The 17,179-nt window shown below is 42.7% G+C and overlaps 1 protein-coding gene across 2 annotated transcripts in view; it reads right to left on the bottom strand.

Annotated features, from left to right (window-relative positions):
- TAF4B (TATA-box binding protein associated factor 4b) overlaps nt 1-17,179 on the bottom strand; it is a 181,891-nt gene that overhangs the window by 32,691 nt on the left and 132,021 nt on the right. The window contains exon 15 of one of the 2 annotated variants that reach the window (XM_037025430.2): nt 7,863-9,752. The exons of the other annotated variant lie outside the window; for it this stretch is intronic. Within the exon in view, the coding sequence (XP_036881325.2) occupies nt 9,585-9,752 (168 nt within the window). The 3' untranslated portion in view covers nt 7,863-9,584. Of the gene's footprint in view, nt 1-7,862; nt 9,753-17,179 lie in introns of those variants that run through there. 2 annotated transcript variants of the gene reach the window in all.

The raw sequence follows: 17,179 nt of genomic DNA, 5'->3' as shown, positions 1-17,179 counted from the left end.
GGACCAAACTCACATGTGAGGCCATCTGTAGACAACCTGGAGCTGTGTCCCCAGAAAGAGGCCCCAGGGTCCTACAAGGCAGGGGCTCAGTGGGGCCCCTTATATGCAGGCTTAGGCAGCAGGGAGGTGACCCACCCCAGCCATTCTCTGAGGAGGGCCACCATGAGACGCCTGAGCATTCTTTCTGCCACACAGGAAACACCCAGCCAACGGTGCAGGCGGGCTGGGGTGCTGGGGACACTGGGCAGCAGCAGAGACCACAGGGAAGCTGAGGGCCTCCTGCACTTAGATCCAAGCAGGACCCATTCCTCACAAGTGCCTGTGTGTGCCATCGGCTTATGTCATTTAAAGGGCTTCAGAATGAAGGGAGTTTGGGATACATTCCCTGTGTGACCAGCAGGGAGCTCTGACAACTGTCCTGGCAACTCCTGTACCTGAGCTTGGCTCACAAAAGCTGTCATTCTGCTGTCTGCACCGGACATGTTCCAGCCTTAGTAAACTAACCATTCCCCAAATAAGACACGTCCCAGCGATTACACTGCCTGCCTGGACAACCTTCTTCGTCAGGACAGACCGTCCCACCTCTTCCAGAGCAGGCCCTGCTGTGCAGCCTTGCACGTGCCCTACTGCAACACTTGGCACAAGCCATGCACTGATTTGGTGACAGGTTTGTCCCCCCCATGCGGTTCATCTCTTTACCAATCACAGTGCTTAGGGTACAGTGGCCATGTGATAATTAGAGTGTTATTATCCTTAAGTTATTTGATATTTATTCTTTTTCATAAAGAAAAGGCAAAAGGTGAGAAAATAGAGGTTGATGCAAACAATGACCCACCTCTCAGGGCACTGGGGTTCACTGCCCTTGCTGTGAGGTGTCCGGCACCTGCTTCCCAGGTGTCACTGCACACAGGGAGCCCCTAGCCGCAGGTGCATGCTCTTTCCATCCTGGAATCCCTGTATGAGAGGCAGTGCCTGGTCCACCACAGGCACCAAATTGGTCGGACGCGTGGCAGAACTAACGAACACAAGCCTGTGGCCAAGGGCAGCAGGACTGCACTTTGAGGGAAAACGCTAGTGTGAAGCGTATCCAGCTTACAAACCGGAGCCCTGTGCACCTGAAAGTGCCAGAGCTGAGACCTGCCACTGCAGAGCAGGGGTAAATATTTCACCAGGTGGCCCATGGAGCTCCCAGCCCAAGGGAGGGAACACCTGAGCAGCTTGTCAGCTGTGCACAAGGCTCCCATGTCTGCTTTGCCATCAACCTTTATGGGCATTTCCCTCACCTATAAAATGAAGTGTTATGCCAGACTGCAAAATCCCTCTCAGTGTGTGTACAATGCCATCACCCCCAGAGCTCTGTAAAACGGACATTCTGTAGGTAAATATCAAATGAGCAATGGCCATGACAAAACTTAGGAAAAATATTTTGAAATATAACATCAATGCATGAATCAAATAGAAAATTAATCAGGGAAAACTCTCAAGATTGTAATGGCACATATTTTCAGACCCATAATATCAATGCAACATGCATAGCTCATTCATACAGCAGACCCCAAAATGCTATCGTTATTCTTATTGCTATCAGTCCCCTGCTACAGATAAGTTTATTATCATGGTGTCTGTTTAGATTAAAAACTTGTGTGGCACATAATACAGGTAGGTCACAGGGAAGGCAGTACAGCATGGAGAAGACGAGTAGTGACTCTGTAGCATCTTATTACGCTGATGGACAGTGACTGCAATGGAGTGTGCTGGGGGGATTTGATAATATGGGTGAATGTTGAAACCACAATGTTGCTCATGTGAAACCTTCATAAGATTGTATATCAATGATACCTTAATAAAAAAAAAACTTGTGTGGGCCAGGGCATTCCAATGTGAGTCAGAGTGGAAGTTTAAAAAATAAAAGATGTGGGAGAATTTGCTTAGAATGGGACAGGCTTTAACAATTTAATAAACTGCCAAGGATTTACTGGAGGAATGGTGGTGCTCTTTGGCAGACAATCCTTTCATCTTCTCTGTAACCCTCCACTGCACTAATGCAGTTAATGTTAACGCAGTTACTGTGTGTAGCCAACTAACACGTCCATTACCTTCATCAGTGTAGGCCCAGTTCTATATTTACCTGGCTCAGAAACCGACTCAGCACTGCCAGGTTGCCTAAGAAATATATTTTTATATTACCAGTATTCCTAGAAAATTATGCATAATGCAAACTACCTCATCTCTTTGGGCTTCAACTTGTTCTGAAATCTGATACATGGCTAAGGTTCAGAATAGCTTTAAAATCCCTAAGCCTGGAACTGATCTGCCCCAGAGTGGTACGCAGTTTGAAGCAAACCTAGAAGACAAAAAAGTTCAGATTTACTAAAAATCAATGAGAGGACTGGTTAGGCAGTGTCTCCTGAACTTATGATGCACATACAAATGCCCTGGGCATCTTGTTAAAATGCTGATTCGGACTGAGCAGGGCTAGGGTGGGCCAAGGTTCTGCAGCTGACACATTCCTGGGGAGGCCTATGCTCCCAGCCCAGGGACCACACTTTGAGTGACAAAGGTGCAGCATGCCCACTGTGTAAAGCCTCCCTCTAAAACAACACCGTCAAGGGCACTTCCCTGCGTGGGGCGTGTCTTGCTTTGTACCTGTGACACTGCTGTCCTGGCCACAGCTGTCTGCCCTGGTGACCAGCCCGACTCCAGAGAGTTTAACACAAAATCACTATTCACTAAGTATGAATGTCCAAAAGGAAGAGCATTAAAAAGACACGACCACTTCCTCTCCTGGGAGGTTTGACTGTGACACCCAGAGAATTGTGCCCAGATGCAGAAATGTCAATAAGAACGCATTCAACAGAAGCAAGCAGGAGCATGAAGGTTAGAAGGAGAAGCAGGGGCAGAGTGTGCGAGGCACCTCCAGAAGCCCTGGAGTTGAGAGAAAGGGATTGTGATATCAAGGGGACAAGATGACAGGGCTGCGAGAGCCTGTGCTGTCTGGTGAATGTTTTCATTCTCCCAGAAGCCCAGCTCAAGTGAGCTGTATCCTGACTCTCCCTATAAGCTCTGATTAAATTCAGGAATGCAGACACCTGTGTTCCTCTGCACCTTGTGACGCTAGGGCATTCTTTGTTTGAAGCAATCCTTTACTTCACCCGGACTTGACTTTACTCCCTGCAGGCATTTTAGAAGTAGCATCATTTATGCCCCCAGTTCTCACACAGCCAGGAAGGCAGGCATCACCTCAGAGCAGCTGGCCAGGCCCAGGTGCCCCACAGCAGAAGAGGCAGGGGCTGGTGCCCCGGTTTGCTGGGGCTGCTGTAACAAATTATCACCAACAGGGGCTCAAGCAAATTCACTTTCTCATGATTCTGGAGCCTAGAAGTCCAAGATCAAGATATTCACAGGGCGGGGTTCTTGTGAGGCCTCTCCCCGGCCGGCGGATCCGACCACGGACACAGTCCAGTCTGAGATCCTGGGGGCTTGAATGTCACATCAGAGTCTGGGGTGGGGGCCCACCGTAACCTATAACAGATGAGGATCTTCAAACAGTCACCATGCTGTCCTTTGAGATGGCTGCTGTGCTGGTTAACCGGGTGATGGGTGTGCGTACACCTGAGCAGTTCTCCAGGGATGCACGTGAAACCCCGGTGAACTCCACACTAGCACCCCCAGTGGATCCGGCCCAGGGGGCCTTAGAGGGCCATCAGGGCTAATGGGGTGATCGGAGCACAGCAGCAGGCTTCAGCACCTTCTGGCCCTGCCTTGTGGAAGGCATTTATGGGCACGTAGAGGGAACACAGACGGCATGCTCACGAACTGGCTGGGTGACCCTAGGCTGAGGGGGATAATGATAGAATTGATTCTGTAACGTGAACTCAAATGTTCTCCATACTCGACAGAATCAAATGTAATGTAAATGATTGTGACCGGCTACGATGAGAGACCCACACTGACAAGACAACACACGGAGGAACAAGTGCAATGTCTTCCCCCCAGGTGCACGGACAGGGCCGTGGTTCTCAGACCTGAGTGAGCGCAGGGCTCCCCTCGGGATCTTCCTCCCAGGCCGTTCTGAATCCCCAGGGCTGGAGTGGGTGGGCTGGAGCTCCTGTGCTCCTGACAATCTCCGAGGTGAGGACGGCGCTGCTCCAGGGGCTCCTCTCTGAGCGCAGCGCCCGCGCCACGATTCGGTCCTAGCGGGCAATGCACCTGCTCTCCTTGCCCCAGCACCCTGCTGTGCTGCACGGGAACTGTGCTTTAATGTGGTCATTAGCACAGTAGAATACAACCAGGGCAGCAATTAAAATACTGAGCGTCTAGAATCGACATTACGAGCACTGGAGAACGGGGCCCTGCAGCCTGCAGAAGGGGGCAGAACGTGTAGGAACGGAAATGGACCGCGGGCCTCAGGCGCGTAGAGCGCCACTGCACGATGAACATGGGCTTTGAAGCACCGAACAGCAAACACAACAGAACAGATTCCCACCCGAAAAGCAAGGCTGCCAGGGTCGAAATCAACTGACTTTCCAGATTTTCTGTGATGAGAGCCTATCAGTCAGTCTTACCATCACGGGGAAAGTCTTTGTGGTGATGGGCTTTCAGGCAACACTTACCAGTCTTTTTCTATAATTTCTTGGAAATACAAACCATGAAGAATGTGTATCTAAGGGAAAGCTATGGAACTTCACTGAATATTCTTTTGTGCCTTTTGAAATCTGGGCTGGATAACCCTATTCATCACTGTCATCTACTTCCAAAATTGTCTTCCATTTCTCTTCCACAAGACTACCATCGTCAGCCACCCTAGATGTTTACTTCCCTAAAAGGACTTCATCCTTTCGCTTTTTGACCTTTTCCCTTAGAATATGACTTTTAAAAATCCTATCCATTCTTTTCATTGCTCACATTTTATTTCTTCTGTGAGAGATTAAACAGGATGGCTCCATTTGGAGTTACTATCTTTTTTGCCAAAGACACCTACGAGAACCTACTATGTATTTATTATTCCCCTGCAGGGAAGTCCTCGCTACTTGGCATCACTGGTGGGCGGGGCAGTCCGCCCCCCCCCCCCCGCCCCCCCGCCTGGGGCCCCTGATGCCCCAGGGCCTCGCGCAGGGTGAGCGCTCAGGGCGTGCCAGCCCACCAGGCATGGGCTTCAGGAGCCTCACTGTGGGGCATCCCTATTCTGATCTTATCCTCACTTTTTTAATGAATGTGAATATAAATGTTACAGAAAAGAGGTTGAGTAGTCCTAGATTCATGTTGGCTTCCAAGACCAGTGTTCGTGTGGGAGGGTGAAGTGAAGCTTCAGTACAGCTGGACGCTCAGTTCTTCCCTGGCGACCCTCCCTCCTCCGCCTGCCCCTCCCCGCTGAGCACCCTCGGCCCACTAGCTGCTTGCATGACGCCTCGCTGGTGGAGGAACACTGCTGACACATTCAGATGTGACTGGATTCTTCCAGTGAAAGAGTAAAATTTAGAAAATAGAAAATCTGTGACAAATCCCAAGGAAAAGCTCATATGTTGTTTTCCCAAAGGTTATAGCAAGATGCTACTAGGACCCCTGGCCTGGAACACAGTACAGCTGAATTAAGAACAATGGGATTGAGAAAACGGCGATCAGTATGCTGCCACATGCAAATGAAGAGGCATATACAACTATATGCTTATGTGTCCGTCTGCAAAGAGATGAAACTGTTAAGTGGTGAATCTAGGGGGCAGAGCATGAGATGAGGGAGGTCTACGGGTTAGAGAATTACTTTAGTATGTTCCTTTACACCGTTTGAATGTTCACCATATTTATCTATAATATTTTCAATTAAAATTTTGGAAATAATGCCATGCTTCATTACTGCTTCCAACCCTACAGGAAACTTATCAGGCAAAGCCATGGACATAGAATTACTCTATTTAATGACTCCACTGTAGTATCATACCTTTCTCCTTAGCCTCCCATCCTCCAATCCCCAATGTAATACTAAGAATTTTGCATGATCTTAGATTATTGTATTCAAATAAGACACTAGGTTATGCATTCAAGTAGTGACTATGATTTATACAATACAGCATTGGAGGTAGGCAGGAGGCAGAGTTATGCCATTCGGAATTGATATAACCTTAACCACCACCATTACTAACACACATGTGATACACTATTCTATGGACTTCACATATGAAAATTAAGTTCTCACAATGACCTCACAGATACATACTATCACTTACAAATGGGGAAACAAAGACAGAGAGGTTAAATAAAGGTTACACAGCTCGCAAAGAGGCAAGACCAAAATAGGTACCCAGGACAATAGTGTCTAAATACAACCTACAGTAAGAGACCTTAGAAAGATATCAACCTGGCATTATTTTAAAGGAGAAGCTGCCATTAAAATTGCTTTCATCATAGTATACCAACAAAGCCAAAAGTCTCAAAATAAGTTCCTTGGGAATATTTTCTTCCCGCAAATATTCAAAGTATGGGGTTTACATATTTACCGATCTGTTCCTCTCACCTGACTACTCAGCTTTCAAGTATATGGTGGCGAACACTTTAGGTTTAAAGAGCACAGTCTCTCAATGTTTCCCAAAAGAAATACTCTACTGAGGACCAATTTCCAACTGGTAAAACAACTTCAGTGAAAAAGCAAATACACGAATGAAAATACTAAGAAGTGGATGAAAAGAAAAAAACATTGGCATCAGATGTAAATCATGCCTACATCTAAACACAAAGAGCTGTCATTTCACTGAAGCAAGGTGTGAAAGTACATGAAATGACAGTAATGCTAAAAACAAAAATAAAAATAAAAACTGGCTACCATGTCATACATAAGCATATGACGTTATACTTTTATTTCCTGCAGAATCACTGAGTTGAAATTTTATAAACACTTGGTTCATTGTACAATTAGGCAGACGTAAAGTCCAACTTAATCAGTCTGAGATCTTGGTTCTACATTTTTCTGAACAATATACCTTAACATTGTGTTCTTTGCTGCAACCATAACATAACTAGTTTGAATGGACTTAATTCTAAAAAAAGGTTTGCCAAAATTCGAGTGATATAAAATTTACCTCAAATGTAGGTTTTAAGAAATATAGACTTTAGAAGAATATTAAACTTCACTTCTTTTTAAGAGGAGAAGAATCTTAAAGATAGTCAGGAGGAAACAATTTAAAAGGTCGATCAGTCATACTAAAAATAAATGAAATGGGTCAATTTTTATATGTAAAATATGTCTGAATAAAGTTGCTAAAAAAAAAGTAGATGGAGAATTTCTAGTATTTTCTCCTTTGACTATTCCTCCCCCAAGATAAATACTGAAAGTGGAAGGTCACAAACTACAGGGCTTAGAGATCAGACAAAGAAGGTGAACCTACACCCCTCCTCCCCCGTCTCAAGGGGACAGGTGTGCGTTGGCTCCATACAGAAGGGCACACCTAGTGATTCCAGTTCTTCTAATTTTTCAGAAGTGGAAATTCAGATTTTCATGAATTAAAATATCAGCAATGCTGTGTGAGTCACAGAGAAATGCATTTACAGATCCAATGTATCCCTAAGGCCTCTGTTTGCAAACTGAGCGTTAGAATACCTTGGACACAGTGCACTGGCTCTGTGTGTGAGATGTTTTCCACAAGGCAAAGTTTAAAAACATGTATTAAAAATAAGCTTTGAAAAGAATACCTTAGTAAGAAAACCTGGATGGGCCAAGAAAAGCTTGTGTAATGAATATGCTTGGCTTTCCTTAGGAGTCAAATAGCTTGCAAATTTACAGCGATTTCTAACAAAGTGACAAGTAACTTGGATCTGAAGTGAGGTTCTGGAACCCAAATGCTGACACTCCAAACTAAGTCACGATCAGGGCCAAGAAAGACCTGCTGCCCAGTCCCCAGCTTCAGGTGCTGACTATTAAATACCCTGGTTTTCAAAGTCAATGACTGAACAAAGTTATTATTATAATAAAATAATTATTTTAATGAAGTATCTGAAATAATTTTTAACAGCTGATCAATAAGATTATACACAATATGGGATTATGCTGCACTTTACCAAAAAATAAAGCTAAGCATTTAAATATACAAAAAACAACTGTAGATATAGATCTCCCTGAAAGCACTCTTTTAATATATAGATAATTTACAGCATTTTACATAATAGCTTGCTGAGACAAAAAAATGTGGCCAATTTAACACTTACTATAGTATAGAACATGGAAATAACAGTCCTCATGGGAAGAACAGGATGAAAAGGAACAATTTTTATTCCCCTGAATTCTTGTTCTAAGTAGCACAGCTTTCCCATTTTTAAAAAATTGTCTTGGAGCATTTATTTATTCTTTCTGTATGTGATTCTAACTACAGCTATTATTTTTTACCAGCTACAATGCCACAAAAGTGGAATTTCAAGAAATAAAAAGTGTTTGCTTTGCAAAACATCAGCTTCCTCCTCAGATGAGTATATGTAACATGCTTCTCATAATATATTTAGAGCCAAGATCTCAAGAGTGAGATGCTGACATTCCCTTTTGAGTGTAGAATCCAAAACGGAGTCCTACTGTTAAAAATTTCTAATCATCAACCAGGATTTTTTAAATGCAACAGGACACTTAAAACTTAAGGTAAACAAAGATTTTACAAAACTTCTTGAGATTTAAAACAATAATTCTTTCTTTAGAAGAACTGTAATTTAGAAATGCATGACACATCTTCCTTTCTGGTTGGGCAGTGACCTTCTTCCTGTGAACAGAACACATGCCAGTTGCTTTGGAGTCCCACTTCCTCCGCTGCCCATTAGGCACCCGCAGCACCATGGCACATTTCCTGTTCTACAATGCCACTGTCATTTCTTGTTCTCAGTTGGAACACAAGTCCCCATCCTTCTTTTTCTGATACTTTCCACCTTTCCCACTTTTCCATGAGGTATACCAGCAGTTTCAATTTTAAGGTTTCCCTGGCAAGGTTGTCCCCTCCCTTGGCATCACAAGCATATGGTGGCATAAACCAGAGCGCCACCACCGCAGACACATACCATGCCCACTGGTCTATGTTTTGACAACACTGGGAGTCCACTGACCAATCACCACAGACCCTGTTCTGTGGCTTGTCACCTTCAACTACAGAAGGTGACTGTCATAATTAGCTATGCAACATTTGGTTCCAGGCAGAAAACTACCACTCTGAGACAGTTTCAGGATGGGATGAAATATGGTTTCCTTGGTAAGCATGAACTTGTCCTCTCCCTTGAGCCTCAGGGCAGGCTGTCCTAGGGAAAGACATGGCACCTGGCAACAGGCTGCCATGAAGCAGGTAGTACCCAACAGGCCTTAACTGTAATTAAATGCACAGGTAGGCAGATGTCTACTTCTGGGTAAACTGTATTTCATAACCAACTTTCAGAAGACAAAGCTGAATTCTAGTCAGTAAGAATCCCGTGAGAAGTGTAAGATTTAGTAAAGTTTCTAACTGTAAACAATGGTCTTCCCTACTGGCGATTATTTTCCAGGAACTGAAATTTGAGGACAGTGCAACAATGCCCCCTGCATCTTCTTTGGCAGTAAACAGCAAGGCTCTGGATGGAGAGTGCAGTGGTCACTTCAGAAGGGCAAGGTAGAGGGCTCGAGAATACTTCATCTCCCTTTCCTGTTCCATACAGAATACCAAGTCCCTGAGGCAGATTCTCGTGATTCTTGGGCGAAGCGACTGTTTGGTGGCTGTCAGGCTAGATGTCCCAGAAGCAAGAAGGTTGTCTTTTAAGCCCTGAACAGAATAAAGGGAGAAACAAGTTTAAAATAAGCAACCTTCATAAAGGGAAGACCTGTCAGTTCCACACATGATGGCCCCCAGCCCCTGGCCACTAAGTCAGGTGCTGGAGATAATGTAATGCTGCAGTGGGCTCAGCCCTGTCCCCTTGCAGCCCAGTCCTGAGAGGAGGCCGACTGTCCCCACACCTAGTTCATGACCTTACCCATTCTTTCCCCCACCTGGACCATGGCCGCAGCCTCTGAGCGGACATCTCCACTTCCCAGCTCTACTTGGCTCCGTCTCTACTGTGCCTTGCAGGAAAGACTTTCCTATTTAAAGGCTTTGGACAAAACTTTTGGGAGTAATGGATGTGGTCATTATTTCGATCATGGCAATGATTTCATAGGTGTATGAATATGTAAAAACCTATCAGAGTGTACACTTTAAGTGTGTGCAGTCTTCTGAATGTCAGTTATAAAAATAAAAGTAAAAGCCTTACATGGGTCAGATTCCACCACCACTCTGTGGTTCAGAAATCCTTAGCAGCTCTCCACTGTCCAGAGCAGGGGCTCCAGCACTTGTTTTATCTTGAAAACTGTTAAGCACCTTACGCACATTATCTCTTTTCTTTCATACAACACTGTTCCAAGTTATATGGTATTCTGTCCATTTATCAGATGAGGAAACTGAGCTGAGATAGGTCAAGCAAGCTGTTCCGGGTCACACAGCACACTAAGACGGCACTCAGTCTCTCGTCTGCTCCAGAGCACTCTGAGTTACTGTGCTGTATCAGCCACCAAATCAGGTACAAACTTGCCCCCAGCTTCCCTTTGGGCTTACTTCCCATTTCTCCTCACGCACCATCTTCACTCCAGCCAATAGGCAAAGATTAGCAAAAGGCCATTCCAGGCCACTCTCCTCATCTTTTAAGACCTATTTCAAATGGGTCCACTTGCCCTCCTCCTTCCCAAGGAATTCTCACTATGGCAGTCACCTCACAAAGTATTACAGCCGTCGCATATGCCACCACCTCATAACCACTAGAACACACTGTCTGAGCACACGGCCTATCATCTCCATGCCTCCCAGAGCTCAGCAGAGTGCACAGGCCAATACAGATTACCACCAGTTATTTCTGAATTCAATGTTCTCGTTTAAAACAGAACCACTGTAAGTTCTAAATGTCATTCAAAAATGAATGAAACACAACACACCTCTATTAAGACAGTTTTCTAAATAGCAGCATGTCTACATACCACTGTTTAAAAAAAGATTGGAAGAAGAATTGAAGAAATACAGAATTCTCAAAAGATCACTTTGTAAAAATGAAATCCTTTATTCTTTTTCACCATACTTTGGTGTCTCTACAGGATTGACAACTCTCCGTTCTCAACCCAGAAAACTTACACGAGAAAAGACATTTACCTAATGTAGGAAACAAATCTTATGGTTCCATCACTGTCCTTTTAAAATCATCAAATGTTAATTATTCCCTTTGCATTTTGGGGATTTTCTGTTTTGTTTTGATGGTATGGAGAGAAATCCTTTTTAAGGTTTCCAAAGCACCAGGGTCAAAACAAGTCAACTTAATTCCATGCATGTTCACAGAATAACTGATTCACAGTATCACTTTAACTGACTGTCAAACAAAATTTCCTTAAAAGATATACTATTCAGTTTTGGGGGGATATGCTACGATATTCACATTTTTGTACTTGTTATATTAAACTTGTTCAAAAGCATCCATGGCACAAATTTTGGAAAATTCTACATTGTAAAAAAAGGTAAAAGATTACTTTGGGCTACACAACTGCCTGGCTGCCTTTCCTGGAGCCCCTCCACAGTAGAGAGCTGGTCTCTCACCACTTCTGCAGGGCTTGTGGTAGCGAATGTAATTTGCTCAAATACCAGTGTCTGTCTCTGTGACTTGGGCTGCATGTGGCGGACAAGTACAAGCCTATCACTCTTCCTTGCTAATGTCACACCGAGAGGTGGTATGGCTCAGTTATAATCCTAACTCCTGTGGATTATCACCAAAATATTTTCTTTGGATTTTTGCAGAATGGGTCCACCAACTCAATTTTGGAAAACTGGATAAGAATACATTAGGAATAAAGTTAATAAAAGGTATCATGGGCAGAGAGTAGCAATTTTTAAATTGAATCTATGTATGTTTATAAATGTTTCCTACCAAGAATTTGCCTAAATCATTTAGTGTTTTATATAAGCTTTGACATTACATGGCTAGATGGATACACTGTGCCCTGGCAGTTCCACTTGTACGTAAATACCAAGAAGTATGTCATATGTTCATCAAAAGACGTGTATGAGAATGTTTAGGACTACTGTTCATAATAGCCCTGAACTAGAAACAATTCAAACGCCCAAGAACAGACTAGAGGAATCGGAGCATGTTCATACAGACGGGACACAACGAGGCAGTGATGAACTGACTGGATGACCACCACAAAAACGCCAATTAAAGGACCCAGAGACACAAAGGAATGAACGCTTTGACTCCATGTCTATAAAGTTCAAAGCTATGGAAATGAGGATAATGCTTCCCCTTAGGAGAGAGCAGGAGTGGCTAGGAGGGGACCGGAGAAGCCTTACAGGGTTCTAGGGATGCTCTCTTGATCTGAGTACTGTCTACATGGGAGTGAGTGTGCTGTGAAAAGTCAGTGAGCCTGATTTGTGTATTTTTCTGCACCGATGTTCTATTTCAATAAAAAAATTTTAACTGCTACCCAAAAAGCCTTGTCTAGGTAGAAAATAAAATGGGGAGCAAAGAGGGAAAAGGGGGAAAGAAAATAAGGCAAATTGTAAAACAGAAAAAAATTAAAGAAACCAAATGATCTGGGTGAGGAACAAAGGGGTCACAGTTCATATCTGTCATGTGAAGAGCCCAGAGGCTCCGGGGGAAAGAGCCATATTCCAGCTGCCAGTACAGGGTTAAGAAGGAGGTCACTCCAACAGGATGCAGCAGAAGGCCCAGGGCCGTGCTATAAATGAAACAAACCCCGAGGGACTTTCAGTGACCCAACAGAAATGTCTTTCATAATTCACAATTTTATGAAGGTGAAAACATCCTTCCCTCCAAATAGTGACTCAGAAAGTCAGTCTTTCTTAAACCTGAATATAGCATTTGTATTCCTATGCTTTATGATTTGGGAGAGTCGACAGGCTGACTTGCCAGCTTCACAATGACCTGGCCAGAATAATCAGCTGCCTCTCAGTTATCCACGGTAAAGAGGGTGGAACGTGCATGGATGACTTAAAGGTATAAAAGCCCCAACCTGGGTTTTCACTATCCTTTTACATTTCTTCCACCCCAAGTCCTTTCCCCAAGGTTGCCTGGGACTGCTTTCTGGCCACATTACACTGTCAATGCCAAAGAACACTAATGTAGTTAAGATATTGTAATTCATAAGAAGAAAAAAAGACTCGTGACAATGTACTATTATTTCTGAAATAGAGGGTTTTCCCAATCGACTTTCTACATGAGGATAGTCCTTCATGTTCATTCTGCACCTGGATGAAAGGGGGGTGAAACAGAAGATGAAGTTCAATGAAAATGAAAGAAAGAATTCACTTACCAAGTGCACAACCTATATTCTTGAAAGCATAATCAGATCTAAAGGTTAACAATCTCTAACATGGCCAAGTCATTAAGTTAGCTTTTAATTTATTTGTTCAATTGTATCACTAAACAAAATTGATTATTTTTTTAAAAACAAGTTTTGAGGAATTCTATTTTAATATGAAAAATTGAACACCATCGGTTATGAGTTTAGGAGAAATAACACTGCTTTGAGAATGATACTAAATAATTAAAAATAACCAGTTATCCAAATTTTTATTTCCTCAACTTTATAGAACTAGTGCTGTGATGTATGACCTTTAAAAGCTTCTCTACTTCTTTTTCCACATTTTCTTCAATTATATCACTGCCATATTAACTGACAAGCAGAAATAACATCTTTTTGAGCCAGGGGCTTCGCAAATCCTGCTGAGGTTCTCAGTGGCCTCACATGGGCTTCTGTTTCAAGAGCTGCCATCAAGACAACTTAGCTTCATGTCAGCCCAGCACTGGTTCAATTAAAAAGTTGGCTGGGTTGCTGAGCATCTACTGGTCAAGGAGATGTGCTAGGCAGCGTAAGATACACAAGAGGACTGAAAAGCGGCAAACACACCGGCTGTCTCTTCCATAAGCAACCTCAGACGAATCACTTAACTTCTCTGTGCCTCAGTTCCCTAATCTGCAAAATAGGAATGGTAACAGTAATTATCTCATAGGGTTGGCTCACGGATTAAATGAGAACCATGCCTGGCATACAGTATACACGCTATAAATGTTCACCCTTATTTAAAATTAATTAATTCACTAGTCAGCTGGGTGGCACTGAAGGCTTATAATCAGGGAACAGTGGAATCCTACTTCTAGACCGCTCTTCCCATCCCCTAGTTAGAACTAATTAAACTTTTCTGCCTGTGTCCTATTCTCCTAAGTCCTAGTTAACTTAAAGAAATAATTTGTCCTGCCTCAGTCACCTTGTTCCTCCCAATGAAAATTTTAATTTTACTGGGGTTCTGAATACCTAAAGCTAAAAGGCAGACTAATGGGCATCTCAGACATGTGGCAGGTAAATGAAGGGCATAGTTTGTCACAGGCTCCTCCAAACTGAACAGTGGAGGAGGCTGCTGCTTTACAGAATCAACCAAGGCTATGAATCCTGTCTCTAAAGCTAATGTCAACTTCTTCTATTCTGTTCCCTGAATCGTAAGACTAGGAAAATACAAATGTGAGCCTGAATCCTAAAAGTTACCTAGGAACAAGAATTGGACATTTTTAATAGAAGGAAGAAAGATTCATTACATTTCTCAGATTCTCTGCCTGATTTTAACCTAACCCAATGTTACCACGGGAGCTCTTCAGGGATGACTTGTCTTAAACTTTAGGGAGGAAACAAGGACTAGACATGGATGGAATGAAGATCTGGCCCCAGTACAAGAACTGAATATCTCCTAAGTCTTGGAAGCAAGAATAAATAAAAATACCCTGGATGCTTGGCTTTGTATAACAGGAACGCAAAAAATGTATATTCGAAAGACCCGAGCTTCTATAGGCCTGAAGAACATGCAGAGCAGAAAATGCTGCGCTCTGAGAAGGACTGCCCTCTGCTGGCCAACAAGGAGAATTCTGGACGCAACAGATCTCTCATCACCTTTTCTTTTTTTTATTTCAGAGCACTGACAACCCTGCCTGCTAACTTCTGCCCTAGAAATTTGTCACTTCTATGTATCTGTGTTTCAACAGTCTTTCTTTTATAGAAGTAATATCTCTCAATAGACTGATGTGACATGTAATCACAGACTTTGAGTCCTAATTCTAGTTGTGTAGCTATGAGAGCTATAAAGATTACACTGATTGCCCCATGAGAATGACAATCCCCCATCTTGGTCTCTGGAAGAACCCCATCTTAAATTCCAGATCTCACTGCCCAGTATCCTAGTGCAATCTATGACAGAATGTGTCCTAGATTCAATGTGTTTCAAATCATTATTCCTCTCCTCTCGTCTTTTTTTTGCACACAAATTTTCATGAAAGCATTATGCACAATACCCAAGCCATCTTCAAATGTCCAAGAACAAGTGAGCAGATGAACAAATTACACATTGTGATGTATCCATGAAAAGGAATAGAAACACAAAGAGGATGAGTCTAAAAACATGGAGGTGAGTGAGAGTAGCCGAACCCCACAGGGGTGCCTGCGGCATGATTCCACTTTCCTGAGCTGAAGGAAGGAGAGAGCCACTCCCTTGTGATAGGAGGCTGATCATTTTGGTTGCCTGCAGCCTGGGCTGAGGAGTGTGTTTAGATTGGGAAGAGGTTCAGCAAGGGAACCATTTGTGGGAATGGAGATGCCTTGTATGCCGCTTGTGGCGGTGGCACGTGTGTGCATTTATAGTAAAAACTCATCAAACAAACTATATGCATTACTGTATGTAAACCGAACCTCAAGAAAATGGATCTTTTTTAATTTTAATTTTTTACAATATTAAGTTATTTTTATTGCATTTTGTGTACATCTGAATGCAAATTATTTATCATTATCCAAAAGGAAATTTTGCAGCCAGCGGGAAAATTTTTAAATAAGTATTATCTCAAATATACCATTATGACATTTTCAGTGCTTTCCCAAGGCAGAAAAAGAGATCATGAATTTAGAAGACAAAATCCCACCATCAGTCATTATCTGTCAGATTAGAACATCTCACCAGAAGTCACATTTGTGTTAATGGCAATTTGATTTCCCAATGTGTACATGCCCTTACAATTTAATTTTTTATATATGAAAAAAATTTTTAATTGAAGTATAGTTGACATACAATATTAGTTTCAGGTGTACAACATAGTGATACATTTATATACATCATGAAATGCTTGCCATAAGTGTAGTTATGTGTCACCACACAAAGTCATTACAGTATTATTGATTATATTCCCTATGTTGTACTTTACATCCCCATGACTTATTTATTTCATAACTGAGAGTTTGTACCTATTAATCCCCTTCACCTTTTCACCCTTTCCCTAACCCCTGCTCCTCTCTGGCAACCACTACTTTGCTCTCTGTATTTATGAGTCTGTTACTGTTTTGCTGTGTTTGTTTACTTGCTTGTGTTTTAGATTCCACATGTAAGTGAAATCATTCCTTTTCTCTTTCTTATTTAAAGGAATGGTAACACCGTTAGCTTCCAACGCCCATGCAGAAAACTGTATGGATGTCTTCCTCAACCCTTTCTTCTATATTCCATCTGTTACTTAACAGTTGTACCTCCTAATAATTTCCAAATCATCTACTTTCTACATTTTTACTTCCATTATCTTCTGCCTGGATTACTTCAACAAACTTTTAAGAAAACTCCCTATTTCCAATATTAATATCGCTCACATTGCAGTGGGAATGATCTTCACAATGGCCTAGATATGGAAGCAGCCTAACTGTCCATCGATAGATGAATGGATAAGGATGATGTGGTACATATACCCAATGTATATTCAGCCATAAAAAAGAATGAAATCTAGTCATTTGCAACATGGATGGACCTGGTGCAACTCCATGTAGTTCAGCTGCGCTCTGTATGTCACTCCACCATCACATTTATTCACTGCAAGGCAACTACTGTCTGTCTTTCTCACTCACTAGAAAGGACAGATTGTGTACTTGTGAATATTTTATATAGTGTTTGGCACTTAGCTGGTTTCCAATCAATGTTTGTACTAGGATGATGTGCACAGTGTTACCCCAAAAATACCACTTATGAAAATGAATATTGAAAATGAGCCACATTATGGGCGTTTGGAACTTTGAAATCAAATTCCTGCTGTTATTTTTAGATTTAAACTAAATAAATGAGGGAGAAAGCTGTAAAGTGGG

Source organism: Manis javanica, chromosome 9 (genome assembly GCF_040802235.1).
Source record: "Manis javanica isolate MJ-LG chromosome 9, MJ_LKY, whole genome shotgun sequence".
NCBI classification, from domain to species: domain Eukaryota; kingdom Metazoa; phylum Chordata; class Mammalia; order Pholidota; family Manidae; genus Manis; species Manis javanica.
Note: the sequence above shows the minus strand (reverse complement) of the source record. Positions and strands in the feature narration are given on the sequence as shown.